At 48.6% G+C, this 15,412-nt stretch overlaps 7 protein-coding genes across 7 annotated transcripts; 3 read left to right on the forward strand and 4 right to left on the reverse strand.

Annotated features, from left to right (window-relative positions):
- Positions 1-446: 446 nt before the first annotated feature.
- On the reverse strand, positions 447-992 carry N7496_010309 (uncharacterized protein; the record flags this gene model as incomplete). The annotated part of the gene is made up of 1 exon (XM_056703222.1): positions 447-992. One exon carries the CDS (start codon positions 990-992, stop codon positions 447-449), a length of 546 nt encoding a protein of 181 aa, XP_056552222.1.
- Positions 993-2,775: 1,783 nt separating this feature from the next.
- On the reverse strand, positions 2,776-3,540 carry N7496_010310 (HET-domain-containing protein; the record flags this gene model as incomplete). The annotated part of the gene is made up of 3 exons (XM_056703223.1): positions 2,776-2,841; positions 2,913-3,142; positions 3,510-3,540. The coding sequence occupies 3 exons, from the start codon at positions 3,538-3,540 to the stop codon at positions 2,776-2,778; spliced, it is 327 nt and encodes a 108-aa protein (XP_056552223.1).
- Positions 3,541-4,020: 480 nt separating this feature from the next.
- On the reverse strand, positions 4,021-5,130 carry N7496_010311 (hemolysin III family protein; the record flags this gene model as incomplete). The annotated part of the gene is made up of 3 exons (XM_056703224.1): positions 4,021-4,179; positions 4,242-4,469; positions 4,558-5,130. 3 exons carry the CDS (start codon positions 5,128-5,130, stop codon positions 4,021-4,023), a joined length of 960 nt encoding a protein of 319 aa, XP_056552224.1.
- A 2,032-nt stretch (positions 5,131-7,162) lies between these two features.
- Positions 7,163-10,188, forward strand: N7496_010312 (S8/S53 family peptidase; the record flags this gene model as incomplete). Its single annotated transcript, XM_056703225.1, has 5 exons — positions 7,163-7,405; positions 7,481-7,938; positions 7,994-9,112; positions 9,168-9,494; positions 9,756-10,188. 5 exons carry the CDS (start codon positions 7,163-7,165, stop codon positions 10,186-10,188), a joined length of 2,580 nt encoding a protein of 859 aa, XP_056552225.1.
- Positions 10,189-10,282: 94 nt separating this feature from the next.
- Positions 10,283-11,113, reverse strand: N7496_010313 (uncharacterized protein; the record flags this gene model as incomplete). The annotated part of the gene is made up of 1 exon (XM_056703226.1): positions 10,283-11,113. The coding sequence occupies one exon, from the start codon at positions 11,111-11,113 to the stop codon at positions 10,283-10,285; it is 831 nt and encodes a 276-aa protein (XP_056552226.1).
- A 543-nt stretch (positions 11,114-11,656) lies between these two features.
- Positions 11,657-12,802, forward strand: N7496_010314 (uncharacterized protein; the record flags this gene model as incomplete). Its single annotated transcript, XM_056703227.1, has 2 exons — positions 11,657-11,966; positions 12,033-12,802. 2 exons carry the CDS (start codon positions 11,657-11,659, stop codon positions 12,800-12,802), a joined length of 1,080 nt encoding a protein of 359 aa, XP_056552227.1.
- Positions 12,803-12,975: 173 nt separating this feature from the next.
- N7496_010315 (ankyrin repeat domain-containing protein) lies at positions 12,976-15,114 on the forward strand (the record flags this gene model as incomplete). Its single annotated transcript, XM_056703228.1, has 1 exon — positions 12,976-15,114. One exon carries the CDS (start codon positions 12,976-12,978, stop codon positions 15,112-15,114), a length of 2,139 nt encoding a protein of 712 aa, XP_056552228.1.
- Positions 15,115-15,412: the final 298 nt, after the last annotated feature.

Raw genomic sequence — 15,412 nt, forward strand, 5'->3', positions numbered from 1 at the left:
AAACTGCGCTAAGAACGGCTATTCTTGACACTGTTTAGGGTTGGTCCATGTTCTAGCGTCCATGAGTGAATAGACTAAATCCAAAACATCGAATCAAAGGTAATCATGAAGGTCAGCGGTCCCCTGATTCTGTACACGGTCATGAAATGCACTTTCGTACCTCGCATCTTGAGGTCGCGCATGTCTACCTGATACTATACAAGGTGTTTGCGAGGCCTTTAAGAAGGTAAATCTGGATTGCATTCAAGCTAATGAAGAGTTCCCATATTATAGCGGTACCCTTCCCAAGACAGAATGCTCATCTGGAAGAGCCGATCATTTTGGGGCAGAGCAAACGAAAAAAAGACATCACATAAATAAGAACAAAACCAGTAGATCGCGAATCACATGCTGCAATACTCACCCTCGCCGCACGCGAAAGCAGTGAAACCCGGCAAACGTATCCCTTAGCACTGGACTTGCCCATTAGCAAGAGTCCAAACGGGGCCAGATACAGCATCGAAATCGGGATCGGTATCAAGATTGGCATCTTTAAAGGCCTGAGGAACGAGACCTCCCGCGTGGGGGTTGTTCCCGTTGGCGATAATCGCCTCGGCATTAATATTGGTGTTATTAGGGCTTGCCAAGTCAAACTGCAGTGTAACTCCCGCAGGAAGGTTGAAATCGGAGTAGAGTGTGCATGTACGGTGGCCACTATTCACAGACTCGGGCGTGGAGAATTTCCAGACGTAGTTCGCACAGGTGTCTCGCCGGTTCAGACATTCCTGAATACAGTCGCATTCCGTCCGAACCTGCGGGAAGGTCAGGTCTACTTCGGTCACGACTCCTGTGACATCGAACCCGCGGGTGTAGCGGATACAGCCTCTGTCTTGGGTGTTTAGCCCTGGGCATATGAGACGAAGCCCCGAGCCCGAGTCCTCGCGAATCCGGACAGGATTTGAAACAGCGCCAAGGGCAAGGAGGGAGGCAAAGAGAGGACAGGCGATGCGCATTGTGTGGGATGGAGAATAAGTAGTAAGTGAGGTTTCAGGGTAGGATCGTAAAAGGATACTCGTCAAAGCGTAGTCAACTGCAGTAATAGCTCGAAGATATTAAGCTGAAGGTGATAAAGTTACTGCTATTGCCGCCAGAGTTATTCTTATAGCCCAACACACAACGAATCCCTGACGTAGAATTTACCTGTATACCTCGAACGTGTGACAGAACAGCAAATTATTGGCTACTAAATTTTGCGCCCCAAAGGATCCGTCAGGATTAATCTTGTGATAGTCTGGAAATAGAAAATGAATGAAGCTTAGCTGGTGCTTAATTTAGGCTGTCAACCTTATCCCGAAGTTTAAATCGCTGGTTGCAGTGCTCTACTCGAAGTCATAATATAGCCCGAGAACGGAGGATGGCCCTCTCGACCTCTGACCATACCACCTTCTCTGACAACATGGTGCTATGTATGCATCAGTGGCTTTTTTCGGCTATTAGCTTATTAGATATCGGATACGCGCCGAGGAAGTATCTACGTCCGCGGGGCATCGTCGATGACAGCTGTGGGAATCAAATAATCATGCTCGCTACTGGTACGTAGAATTATGTGGTTAGATCCAGACTCTGGCTGAGAATCGTCCCATGTTCAATGGTTCGCGTGTTCCCTCGTTTTCGCTTATAACCTTGTTTCTCTACTATCTACCTAATCTGGAGCCTCTGGTATTTTCCGAGGGCCATGAAAGACTCCGGCCAACCGCAACAAGGCGCTAGACGGCGCGAGGTAGATCAATGACGAGCGTCACAAATTGCTCTATACATTTGTCATAGTCGAATAGATTTAACTGACTACCTACTTAATTCAAACTTCCAATGGGTTTAGTACATACGACCATAGGGTGTGGAGAACAGGGCTTCCCGTCCGCTCAGCCGTACTTAAGCCACACGCCGGCCAGTTAGTAGTATGGTGGGTGACCACATGCGAATCCTGGCTGTTGTATGTTTTTTTTCGTTTTGCTTTCTATCGTTCCTTAGGGTATTAGCTCTTGCCGCTTTGCTCTTCAGCCCCTTCAGGCCCCTTCACCTGAACGCCCTGAACATCCCTAAAGCGCTGGCGTGGCCCTCGTCAACCTTTCCTCTCTCCCTCCTAGTCCTTTCCTCCATTTTTTGCTTTCCAGTTAATCTTTTAACAATTAATTCATGGAAAATAAATTCACTGTAATTACTAAACTTAACTACTAATGTAATTCCCGGCTTCCCTGGTACTATGTGCTTTGGGGTGTGTAGCTCGGAAGGAATTGCGTTATCCCCACAAAGACGTTAGGAAAATTCTGACTAAAGACGAGGCATAGACAACTAGTTACGAATGGCTAGCTCCAGGAAGAAAGAATCGGGAATAATCATAGTTGAAAAACTCTCACGTGGCCGAGTGTATGGGGTATTTCATTAGTAAGAGTTGAATTTAGAAAGGTTTTTTTTTATTATTCTTTACATATAAATCCCACGTGATCTGGATTAGATAGGAACAGTTGCCTAGATTTAACAGTTTTCGTAGATTGTGGTGAAGTTGAATAACCTATCTAGAATATACAAGGTGAGAAGAGTGAGAATGCCCGAACCTATGTAATAGCTGGAGAGTATGATGGATATTGCTGAACACATTATTAAATCTCACGAAAATGGAGTCTATAAGACGAAGTTTCTTGGTCGAATTGCTTGAAGCCCTAAAGCTAGACCGATTCGAGAATAATATTATAGCATCTCTTCTTTAAAGTAGTTTGACAATCCCATGATAGCCTCTCACTGAGGCGGGATATTGAGCGTTGCCGTATTCGCCCCCATATGCGTTAACCTCTGCTCCTTTGTCTAAGAGAATTTTGATATTCTTTTGATGGCCGATCGATGGAGCAGTAAGTAATGTTATCGTGTAGACCGACCTGCGCGTTAACGTCCGCTCTGTCGTCGAATATTAATTTGACAGTTTCCTGACTGCCACTAAATGAAACGGCCTGGTAACACTTGCCAAGATTACCGCGGCATACGTTGACGTCTGCACCCTTGGACAAGAGCATGCTGACAATCTTCTGGTCGGCATTGTTGGAGGAGTGCCAGATACGTAGGAGGATATTCGTCTTGGCGATGTTGTTGTCGACAAGTCGACAGCTAACTGACGAGGTGTGGTCTAGTATGATATGAACGGGAGCGCACGGAAGATCAGTTTATTCGCGGAAGAGTCTAACATTAGCCAAAACCATTGCGTCGTATAACTATGGAGATTGTTATGAGCCCAAGAGTACCCAGTATGAAAAGCACTTCATGCTGTAGTAGTTACCAATTGGGGTCTTGCTGATGCGCTGTTTGATAGAACCTAGGGCGTTCTGCCGGTCTCTAGGGATTTGATAGACTACTTCGATACTTCGTGTGTATGAATTCTAGCCTGTGAAACTCGTCTGTATTGAGGTCTGTTAGAATATTTGTATCTGGCTTGATCCGCTGAGGTGTGGGCGTTGCCGGATTGCCCAGGTCTGATTTACCTTCCTTGGAAGGGTCGATGTGATTAGACATTCTTCACCATTGCAAATTTCTGGATGATGCTGGTCCATTATGACTAATGACCGGGACCTTGAAGACTGGTCGGGGAAGATGCTTCTATATCTGTTGGATCTATTGTAGGCAATAGCTGTAGTAGAAGTCGATATGTTGTTTTACAGATGAGAAAATGCATCTGATTAACCTTCCGATAATAACAGCATGCGGCATGCAACGGGATATAACTGCGTTTAATGAAACCTGGGGCAACCCGGGTCTATAACTGTCATGTTCTGAGGACCCGTTGAGCGGCTGATGAACTGAAGACGTTTGAATCTCTATCTAAAAGATTGAGGAAAGCCGATTCCTTTTACTTAAATTCAGTCGTGGGCAGCAGAGACAGTCTGTAGGTAGTAACTGTGCTGCCTTCTGCCAGTGTAGATCACGCCATGCATGAATTCTTTCATAACCTGATCTTGACAATACTCAAAGAAACCTACACCAGGAGAACAGATTTCAAAGAGACGAGCAAGTAAGATTTGCCTGCGCGTAGTCGAAGGCATCCAAATACCCCATCAATTGGACCACAGCGGCGCATACGACCAGGATGTGGAATATTGAATGGGATCCCCATAGGTCGAATTTACCAGGATACCGACTTTCGGGAAATCTAGTCTTCAGAACCACACATATATATTAGGGTCAACTTGTTTCGTGCTCGAAATTAGGAGACTTACTACATAAAACGAAGTCCCAGATAGAAGGCAGCCTGCTTTTGCCAGAGTATAGGGCAAAGCTTTTCTCATCATCTGTGACATGCCGAACACGCTAAGTCCATGAATCAAGGGTGCAACACCGGACAAGCCAGTCGCCACGAACATTAATGCTCGAAAGAGGCGATACTTCGGGCCTTGAAACTTGGGATGCATTGTCATAAGAATAGTCAATGCCCCAAAAGTCCCAATCTATCAATGAAGGAAAGAAGAGTGTTAGAAATTAGTACTAGGTCTAGGGTAAGGAAACACAGAACTAAACGTATAGAGATCAACTAACCATAGACCAGTAGATTTTCCGTAGCAAACTTTCACACCAGAAAACCATGTATATTCCTAAGACAAGGTCACCTAGGATAAAGATGACTACACCTAGCATATCTAGTCGTAGGCAGAAATGTTCCATATGCTGGGAGTGGTTCAGCAAGGTATGGTACGTCGTCGATAAAGATAGGCACGTGACGGCTGCCAACATAAAGATAGAGAAAACAATGATATCGGCGCTAGTGATCCCGGAGTATCTGCTAGTAAGGTACTGCTGGATATACCACTCGCCGAGTAGGAAGAAAACGGCCGGAATAAGGTGAGAATAGATATTGGCTGACTCGTTGTGAATATACGACCAACTGTGAAATGAAACGCGAGCGGAGCCTGAGATGGGCCGGTAGCCACGGAGAATCCATGGGTTAGATTCACGTCGGAACCATTCCGGCATCTCATCAAACGAGAGAAGAACCCGGCGTTCTGATTTCTGGGCCTTGGACACGGTGTCGCTGATAGATTCCATTTCCTGCCCTTTGTGCGCCTCTGGCAGCTGCGGGGACGAAATTCGAAGACGAGGGGTAAATGCCATTTACTGTGGTGCCTGAAGGTAATGCTATGTGGAGGGGCCGGACTTTGAGAGTAGGTGGAAATGTAAGATGTAGGAAGAATTCCCTAGTTTATTGCCCTGCTGCCCTTTTATTCGGTTGATGTTGCTTAGCGCCAGCCTGGCTGTTAGCCCCTTTCGAGCCCAAAATGCGGCAATCGGGCACGATACGTTCAACTCCACGATCCTCCCGGAAGAGGGATCCAGCAGGATGCAAGCGAGAATCTATATATTTTCAGGGTATTCTGTAGACTATATATGTAGATAACCTCTGACAAGAGCCTAGAACCGTATTGGTCTCTTCAATTGACTTCATGACCCTTAGGACTGTCCGCACTCCTGCCACGTGATTAAACTACTCTGATTTTATTTTTACTCATTACATTACAGCCCCGGCGCCTCGCGTGTAGGTGACAGAACAAGCAGGAACCTACCAAATCAAGCCAGGTTGGTCAGCCTCAAATTGTGCAATTAGTCCTCGCGAGGGAAAAAATCATTACCCTTGCAACAAATACATAGATCCTAGTGGACACCGTCACGGGCGCTCACTTGTGCTCGTGCCGCTCTCCAAATCCTTCCACTGGCAATTAGCCGAGTACATGTGGTCTGCATATGCAAGCTATTTTAGTATCAGACACTATCTCACAGCCACTACCAGAATCTTTAGGACTTTGTTTGATTGGATGTATTCGAGATTGCCTGCGCTTCTGACTTAAGAGGCATCGAGAAATTGAGTTGTGAGTGGGCACGAGCAAGTCGCTTACAACGCAGGCTGGAAGACAACACTTGCTGTAGTTTACTTAACTTACTCTTTATTTGATTTGTTACTTTGCTCACCTTGTTATAGCAATGCGCGTATTACTCCAGGAAGTTGACCTCGTCCCAGAAATGCGCAGAACAGGTGACTCGAAATAACGATGTGCCACCTTGCAGGGGAATTGACGCAGCTAATGCAGGTGGGCTGATCTTGTTCCTTATATGGTTTAATTAGGCGTGCGGAGTTGATTTTGAGGGAGGCGCAGTTAGGGGATTTGAAGTCTTACCCCAACAGTCAGGTGATGTATACGCAAGTCGCTCAGTCAGCCTCCCCGCTACTTCTTATGCTATGTTTCCTTTCGGTTTGACAGACCTTTTTTCTAACCAGTAGCAAAATTGCCGCATCCCAACTGGCACGAAGACTTAAGTCCTCCCCGCGGCTGTCTCGGGTTTGAGATGGAGGGGCAACATTACAGGGACTTGTGTGTTGTGCTCCAAAAGTAACGGGTTCGCAGACAAAGCACTGGCGACGCGCGCTGTCGTACGTCGCGGCCCTGAAATGAGAAACGTTGGTAAGCAGCTCAGATTTTAATGTTCGCATTTTAACTAATAGTAGTGTCCTTCCAAGGACCTGCAGTCTGCGCATCCTATCCGACAATGAAGGGTCGGGCCGAAAACCTAAATCTTTATTTGTAGTGCGTTTGTAGTGGACATCGTGGAAGGTGGTCATGATGCACACGAAAGGGCTGCCTGTCTCAAGCACACGAAGAGTCAAATCAAGTTCTCAAGTGTTGAGTTTGAGTGTATGAAGGAGGTCACCCGTCATTAGAAAGTTACAATAAACTTGTCACTATGGGACAATATTGATGGGCGATAACAAACTGAGATCCCCCAATGCCCGCACAGAACTCGTACAGGGCAGAAGGAACATGGAATACAAAGCTGTGCATGTGTTGATTCCTGAGATCATACTCGAACATATTGTGCCAAGTAGAAGTGCAAGGAGTTTTGGCTGTACTGGTGTTAGCGCGTTTTAAGGCGGAAGAAAGAAGCGATTTGTCTGAGCTATGGTCGCGCCAAACCCATAAATAGCACGCTATCCTAACAGGGTCGTAGACTTAACACGCCAGACCGTCCTGAGGTTCTAGGTGTGAATGTAGCACAGCCTGATCTGATCAATACACAGCACGCTTCCGCTGATCGACCAATATTCTTCCAGCCAAAAGTAAAACCCCGAACCCCTTAGTTTGGATGCGCAGCAATGGATGACAATACTGCTTCCCAAAGCTTGCTGCAATCCGTGCTCGGATTATTCGCGCGGAAACGACCGCAAGGATCGGCAAAGCCGGCGTCACTGAAATCACGGAAACGCGAGGCCTGGCTACGGACGGATGCATTTCTGCAGCGCGATGATATTGATGAAGCCGACCCAAAGAGTGTTGCAAGGACCTTACGTGCATTTGAAAATCTTGTTGAAGATGACTCTGATCGAGAGACAGATATCGTAAGTATTTTTGACATACAGCAATCTCCAGCCTTTGGGTCTTTTGGCCACTCACATCCTGCCTTTTCATGACAGTTTGCGGAGCAGAGCTCCCAACAACCCACACACGAGCCGTATCCGAAGCTTCGTCGCATGATCGAGAGTCCGAATCGCGATTCGCTTGCCGATCCAGGCACATTCATTCGCGTTAGTAAACGGCGACGATATTGCGACGATGCCATTCAGGAACTTTTGCATTTGGAACAGGAAAAAAAGAAGCGCCGAATTCTGCCTCGTGAAGAGCTAACTCAGGAGTCCAATATCGAAGACCCTGATGCTGACTTTGCTGTGTTGATGAGGAGACACCTGGTGTCCTTGGACAGTGCATTGCGAAGAAACTGGATTTGCGTTTGCCAAAAGTGCTCAGGATTGAGCGTGAGACTGTCGCTGCCACGAAACAAAAGGGACCTCGAGACAGAGGCGAGTTTTGAAGTGTTCTTTGGCGTGCGTTCCGCCCCTGCAACGACATTACAAGAAGCTAAAATCACGGTCAAGTAAGCTCTCAAAGATTTCCATGATGACCTCTACTCGCTAACACTGTCTGTGCAGAGACCTACACACTAGCACATTGAGGCGCTCATCTGAGCCTGTAATCAGCAGCCCACCAGACTTTGCCCACATATGCCAGAGCATCACAGAATCACTCGGTCAACGAAATTGCTTGCATTTTGCTCTCGAGGATGGGATATTTCAGAGGCTTCGTCCTCAGCCAAAAACATTTGGTAGTGACCGAATGTCTCAGACAGTATCCTTATCGGCATTGTTCAATCGCCAGCAAGAATTGCTTCGTGGCGAATCGGTACTGCCACTCAAGGGGAAGCGAGTCTTGGCTGTTACACTAGCTTCAGCGCTTCTTCCGTTCTTGGAGACACCGTGGCTGCAATTTTCCTTCAATCACTCAAAAATCCAGTTTTTTGAGCCGCGACAGAATGAAGAAATCCCTAACATTACGAAACCTTTCCTGGCTCTGGAGCACGTTCCAATCATCTCAGCCCGCAGTAAAAGCACCATAGACAGCTCTGGCGCCTCGAAACACATGGTCCATCCCAATGCCAGTGTGCTAGCGCTAGGCATACTCCTGTGCGAGCTTCACTATTGCACACCCGTGGAGCTGATGGCAAAGGACCTGCATGTCGCCAGGAACATCAACGATGATTATTATACCTGCCTCGATAAGCTTCAGACTCTGGAAGACGATGCTGGTGTGGATTACTATCTCGCCACGAAGGCATGCCTTACTGGGGAGTATTATCCTCTTGGACAGCACGCTGACTTCGAGGATGTCAGCGTTCAGCGGCTCTTCTACCAGAACGTCGTCAAACGACTTGAGGCCGTGATATTCAAGGCTTGGGGTATTCGATTAGAGAATTTGGGTTCATTTGATTCTCGACAGAATGAATCCTGCTGGGGGCCTATCGGTCGAGAAGTTGTCCGCCTCCACACAGGCAAGGTTGATTCCTCTAATATAAATACCACAGCAAGGGCAAGTTCGCATCGTTCAATGTCTGACGCCACCCCCGTCAGCTACGCATCCCTCCACTCGGATATCATGCTACAAATATCGTCACAACCTTCTTCGGGGTCGCAAGCCCACGGACACCTCGCCGAGCCCCCGGAGAAGAGCTTGCATTTTTTTGATGCAAGCCACCAGATGGGTCCTGAACAAGAGTGAGGCGTTTTACATTGGCTATAAGATGGCTTTGTCGTACTAATGACCTGCCAGGAATCCACTCTCAGAGAAATGGATGGGCAATCTGCTGTCCTCGATCTATCCCTATGTTAACCCTGATTCCGACCTCGCGGAACCGGTGCGAATAGCGATTTTGGACTCCGGCCTCGACCCTGAAAACCCATTCCTGGTCGAGGACCAACAATGTGCCAACCCACGAATTAAGGATGCACGAAGTTTTGTACATGGAACAGAGTCGCACGACATTCGAGACGAGATTGGGCATGGCACTCATGCTCTTGGTCTCCTTCTCAAAGCTGCCCCAGGCGCTGAGATCTATGTTGCCAGAATTGCGCGACGAGAGACTATTGATCCCAATACGTACGACGACATTGCAAAGGCAAGGCTGTCATTATACTATAACAGACAGCTTAGACTGAGCTAATAATTTATGCAGGCCATTAATCATGCGGTCGAGCAATGGAAAGTGGACATTATATCAATGTCATTCGGAATTCGTAAATATGACGAACTCATGAGTACAGCTATATCTAATGCATTGAACAAGCGGACGTTGTTATTCGCGGCAGCATCGAATGATGGAGCAAATTTTGGCAGAGCTTTTCCAGCTCAATATCCCAGCGTCTTTTGTATACACTCGACTGATGGAAATGGCAATCCCTCCAATTTCAACCCTACAGCAAGCGAAACTGACGTCAACTTCAGCCTACTTGGGGAGCATGTCTCGTCTTACTGGCCGGCTGGTATGAACGGACACGATCAGACTGTCAAGGTTATGTCAGGAACATCGGTCGCAACACCGATTGCTGCTAGCCTAGCCGCGTCGGTCCTATCTTTCGTTCGGCAACAAGATCAGCACATTGCTGTAGAAAGCGAAAGGCTGGGACCGTGGCTGAAAAGAGACAATTCCATGGATGCGGTCTTCAAGAGTATGGCCAGACGGCGGGGGGTAGGCTATGACTACATTACACCTCATATGCTCTTCGATAGTGGTTCGACACGGGAGGATGTTTACAAGAGAATTAAGGATATCAAAAGGAACATGTACAAATAGTAGTAGAAGCATGGGAATGGCTTGCTCAACCACCAATCGTACATGGTTTACTCATGTTTGTCTCAGTTGTAAGTCCAAGATTCGCCTGGCGTGATTAAGCGGGAACGTAATAGACGCTGCCGTTTTCGGTTAAATCGAGAACAGCCTCAGCAGTCCTGATATCAGCTCCATCCACGTCTTCAACTAAAACACATTCGTCGTCACATTTCTTCTCACCAACAGTCATAAAAGCGCCCTTATTGTACTCTTCGAGCTTTAGTCTCCGCCCAAACCTAAGCCTCTTCACGCGGAAAGCAAATACAAATTCTGACTCGCGATTTGACTCCGTCGCATCATCATTCATGCTACTCCAGTTGCCTTTTGGTCCAAAGGTCGTTCCCAGCGCGCTCACGTCGATGCCGAGGTTCCCTTTTGCCGTCGTGCTCTGGGAAGTCGAGTATTTGATCTTGGCGCCCTTGACGAGCTTCATGCCCGTGACCATGAAGAGCTCGCTGAAGAGTGCGAACCTTTGCCTAGGTTCTCTCAGCCATGTCTGCACGGCCGGTGCCTTGACGGCCTCTTCCATGTATTCCTGGGTCGGCTCGAACGCCAACGTCGTCACAGTATCGAACGCGAACGTATTTGCCGCTCTTTTCGAATACTCAACATTCACCTCTGGACCAAGGGGCAGTCCCCCAGTAGCCAGCTGTAGGAATTGTGCATAGACACCCAAGCCGAGTCCTGTCTCCGTTGAAACTGTCTTCTTCCAGTCGGTCTCCACGACAGGTGGGAATTCATCAGCTACGGCAACAACGCTTGCTCTGTTCAGAGGGTATTGCGGTAATGACGTGGATCGGATTATAGATCCAAGACACAGCGGGCCGATTGGCGGAGGAGATAGGAAATCGGATGTCGGACACAGAAAATATGTCTTGGTGAAAGGCATAGCTTCAAAATTCAGGTTCAGATACCGGGCTTTCCTTATAACCGAGTGGAGGGATCGAAGGAGTAGTAGAAGAGTGTGTTGAGGGAGGCTTGGTTTCTATACGCACTGCCTGGTGTGTGACAGTCACTTCAGTGGCTGTGGGTCGAAACTTCCCATACGCTGTTTCTTCTCATTTATTCTGTCACACTGCCAGACCAACCTAGCTCGTAGGCCAATCAAGTCGTGCAAGTTGAGCCGAGCTACTGATTGCGAGCCGTTAGCGCGCTGTACTTGGACCTCATGTGCCGCTGCTTACATCCGTAAACCATTGAGACAAGGTTGAGGCGGGGCATAAACTCGTCACTCGAGGCGCCCAAGAGACATGCTGTTTCACATTATCTGACACAGAGTTTATGCCACAATTTCACAGCCTACTCGCGATTTAATTACCCACGACCCTTGGATCGTTGTCTTTTCCATACAGACAGGGATCGGCTTCCTGGATCTTGACGCACTCAGGACTCGCGCCCGCCCGTCCGCCCGCCCGCACCGCACCCTCTCGCCATGGAAAGTCTCGAGGGTGTCGGAGACGAGCCTATGCAAGATGTCTTCCTCAAAGACGATCTTAGCCCGACCATCGCCGAGCATGCGACACAATGTCAGTATCTTTTTCACAAGTACATGGCCACGCCAGAAATCGTGCCAGACCCTACTATCATGGACGATCAGCTGGCACGCTTTTCTCTGTGGGCATCAAACATGGATGTTTACGGGGCGCCCAATGTCTCGCTTGATTACAGACTGAGATTCAGTCCTTTGGCCGCGGATATCATACATCAGCTCTTGAATATAATTTACGATACCTTGCTGTCTTGTGAGTACTTTCCGTAACACATTCGGATGGGTTGAAGATCAAGTCTAATGGGAGTCTCGACAACAGTGAAGCCAATCGACGAGCGACCGCCAAAAAGTCCGAGCAGGAAGAGACAACGCATTTCAGTGCATAGCAATTTGGGAGTTACGCGGAGAGTGGACGACGATACAAGCGATTCAGAGAGCGACCTCGATCCAGCAGAAGAGAACATTTTGAAGATCACCGAGACAATCGGCGGAACGTTAACGCGGCTCTTCCGTCTGTCCAACGCCGTTCGCAAGTCCGCTAAAGCTAACCGGGCACGCAAGATCGAAAGTTACAGAGATGACGAAGAGGCAAACAAGGCCATAGACGAATTGCGTCTCTATACCAAATGCTATATCGAATTGCGATTTCCGAAGGCGCCGAAGGCGCTCCGCTCAGCATTGGTTGAAGCCAACACACTGCGACTTCGACGGCTGTATTATCAGCACTCGCATCGAAAGCGCATTGGTCTGAGTATCGAGAGCCCGGAAATGATTCCGGCCGTTGCTCAACTCCCCAAAATGGAGGAAATTTCGCCCGCTGTACGGTTTGTGCCGAGCGCGCTGCGAAAGCCTGCGAGGACTAACAACCCAACGGCCCCTTCGCCCGCGCCAGCAACGAATGCGACTACTGCTCGACAAACTGCTGTTGCGGCCTTTTACGCTAAATCCATAACTGAGGTTCCCCAGGCTAAATCTGTTCTTGTGAACAACAAGTTGTCGTTCCCTCCCATACCGCGTGCGCAGCAGTGTCCATACTGTGGCGTCATTATTGAATTCAAAAAAAATGCAAGCTTATCGCTGTGGCAGTAAGAAGATCATTCCGGTCGTTTCATGGGTACATGTGGCTAATCTACACTAGAAATCATGTCATCGGGGACCTGGAGCCCTTTATTTGTGTGTTTTCACACTGCCTAGAAGGAGGTCATCACGGGCACGGGAGAGGTCCGCTCACATTTGAAACGTCGAAAGCCTGGTCCAGTCACATGCAGACTGCACACGGGAATATATGGGAATGCCGGGCTCCGTCTCACGGTCCAATCGTCTTTGACCAAGAGATCCAGTACCAGGAGCATTCAATCAAGGAGCACGGTGTGCCTGATGCACACGCCCGGACCCTCAGCAACGCCGCACGGCGACCAGACATCGATAAAATACTGGAGTGTCCCTTTGGCGACGATTTTAGACCCTCGGGAAAGGTTGAAACCAATTCAGTCTTCTCGAGCGAAGCCCTCCAGTCACACGTCGCCGGTCATATGAAGGAAATTGCTCTGCTCACACTGCAAAAACTTCCCAGCGATGATGATGAGGACGCGGAGAGCGTCGATAGCGACCAACCGCTAGAAGACTATGGTCCGGCTGGTGCTTTTGGAATTACACGCGCATCTATGTACAGCGTATTAGAGGATGAGGACCTGATTTGGGATTTCCAAGACGATGATGCGGAGGCTGCAGACGGCAATGTGGAACACCGCGAAGAGGAAATCAGTGCACGGGTGACAGTACTCGACCTAGAGGACAAAGACGACTTGGGGACGACGAAGCTTCACCACGCGGTACAGGCCGGCGATTTGGGCTTGGTTGAGTCCTTGATCCGGAACGGCGCAAATGTAAATTTAAAGGATGAAGATGGCCAAACGCCCCTGCATTACGCTGCGGAGCGGGGCTTCATTGAGTGCATAGAAGTCTTGGTCAAGCACGACGCGGATTTATTTGTCACTGACAACTCTGGGTTTTCTCCGTTTCTTTGGGCCGTGGTTGCCGGGCAAGAAGGCGCCACTACGGGACTTTTGCTTATGGACGCTGATGCCAATTCATCCAGCGCGGATGGAAAGTCTGCGCTCGCTTGGGCGGCTAGTTTGGGATGGTCTTCGACTGCTAAATTGCTTGTTGAACACCGTGCCAGCATTTCTGTTACCCGAAATAAGCAGCAGATTTTGCCTTTGGAAGCAGCGGCAGCTTCTGGCAACCTTCCCACTGTCCAATTGCTCCTCGAATGTGGTGAGAATCCGAACTATCGTGATCGCGATGGTTGGTCTGCGATACATTGGGCAGCAGAGGAGGGCCATCTGGAAATTGTGCGATTGTTGCTGGATGCTGGGGCCAACCCCAATGCTGTCAGCTCTTATGGTACGTCACCATTGCACTGCGCTGCAAATGGAGGACATGTTTCCATTGTGAGCTTGCTCCTCTTACAACGAGCCGACCCAATCAAGTCAACATGCCACGGCTGGACTGCTCTACACCACGCCGCCTTCATGGGGCACTCCCATGTCGTCCAGTGCCTTTTAGAAGACGACCGTGTACGATCCACGGCCTCGCAGCAGGACAACCATGGCTGGTCCGTTCTTCATTTAGCCATCCACAGTCGAGATTTCACCATTGTCCGTATTCTGCTCGACAAATCTGTCATTGCAGAGCCTCATACTCTATTCGACGAAAGCGGCCTCACTGCAGAGGAATGGCTGGATCGCGAGCCGACCAGCCATGCCCAGATAGCCACCTGCAATTTAGCTTTCAGCAAGTCGCGCTGTTGCCGGGCCGTCACAAGCCTTCGCCAAGCTGTTACTATAGGCAATGTCCCCATGATCAAACTTCTTTCCAAATTGGGCCATGATATTAATGGCATGAACTCTGGAAGGAGGACTGCGCTCTATTACGCCGCCAAGAATGGCTTGCTTTCTATCATGGATCTGCTTCTTGACCTCGGTGCGGATCCCAACATTCTCCCTGCGGGGCGGAAGAATTGGGAAGACTTTATCCCGCCTGGTGACGTTTTACTGCGGCTCAACCGTGCAGGATACTGGAAGCGAGATACCGACCGTGATGTGGACCGCCAGATTTGTCAGGCATTAAGAGTGCAACTCCAACCGTCTGTGCCGCATCAACCAGCGCGGTTCTCAACGCACGAGTCGACCTTACCAATATTAGACAAATCTGTCTCTCATGGTGTGGACCGCCAGTCCTCATCGATTTCAGCTTCATTGACGACACCTTCTCTGGATCATGCAGATTCAAGTAATCCGACACGCTTGCCAGCAACTACACACCAAGCAAATGACAATAAGCGCAAGGTAAGGTCAGGTCGGATGGATTGGTGGAAACAGCTCATAGGTGGGAGATAGCAACCTTGGCTCCTTATAAACGAGAGTGAGGACCCAAGAAATGGCTCTGGGTGTTATTGGCCTTGAGCTTTGAGAACCAGGTTAAAGATGTGACATGGCCCATGTCTAACTTCAGCAGCAGCTTCGATCCAGTAGATACGAAATTTATGGATAGAGAGGCCTCTGAACACAAGAAGGAAAACCATTTTGGCGCTCATGTCTGTGAATGAAGATCCAAAGATACATGAGACGCTTCCAGTGTAAATAAATGAATTTCATTTGACTAGAAGCTATTTGAGTATGAATCCCAAGGCAATAC

The sequence above is a fragment of the Penicillium cataractarum genome (assembly GCF_028827025.1).
Source record: "Penicillium cataractarum strain IBT 29864 chromosome Unknown utg000008l, whole genome shotgun sequence".
NCBI classification, from domain to species: Eukaryota; Fungi; Ascomycota; class Eurotiomycetes; order Eurotiales; family Aspergillaceae; genus Penicillium; species Penicillium cataractarum.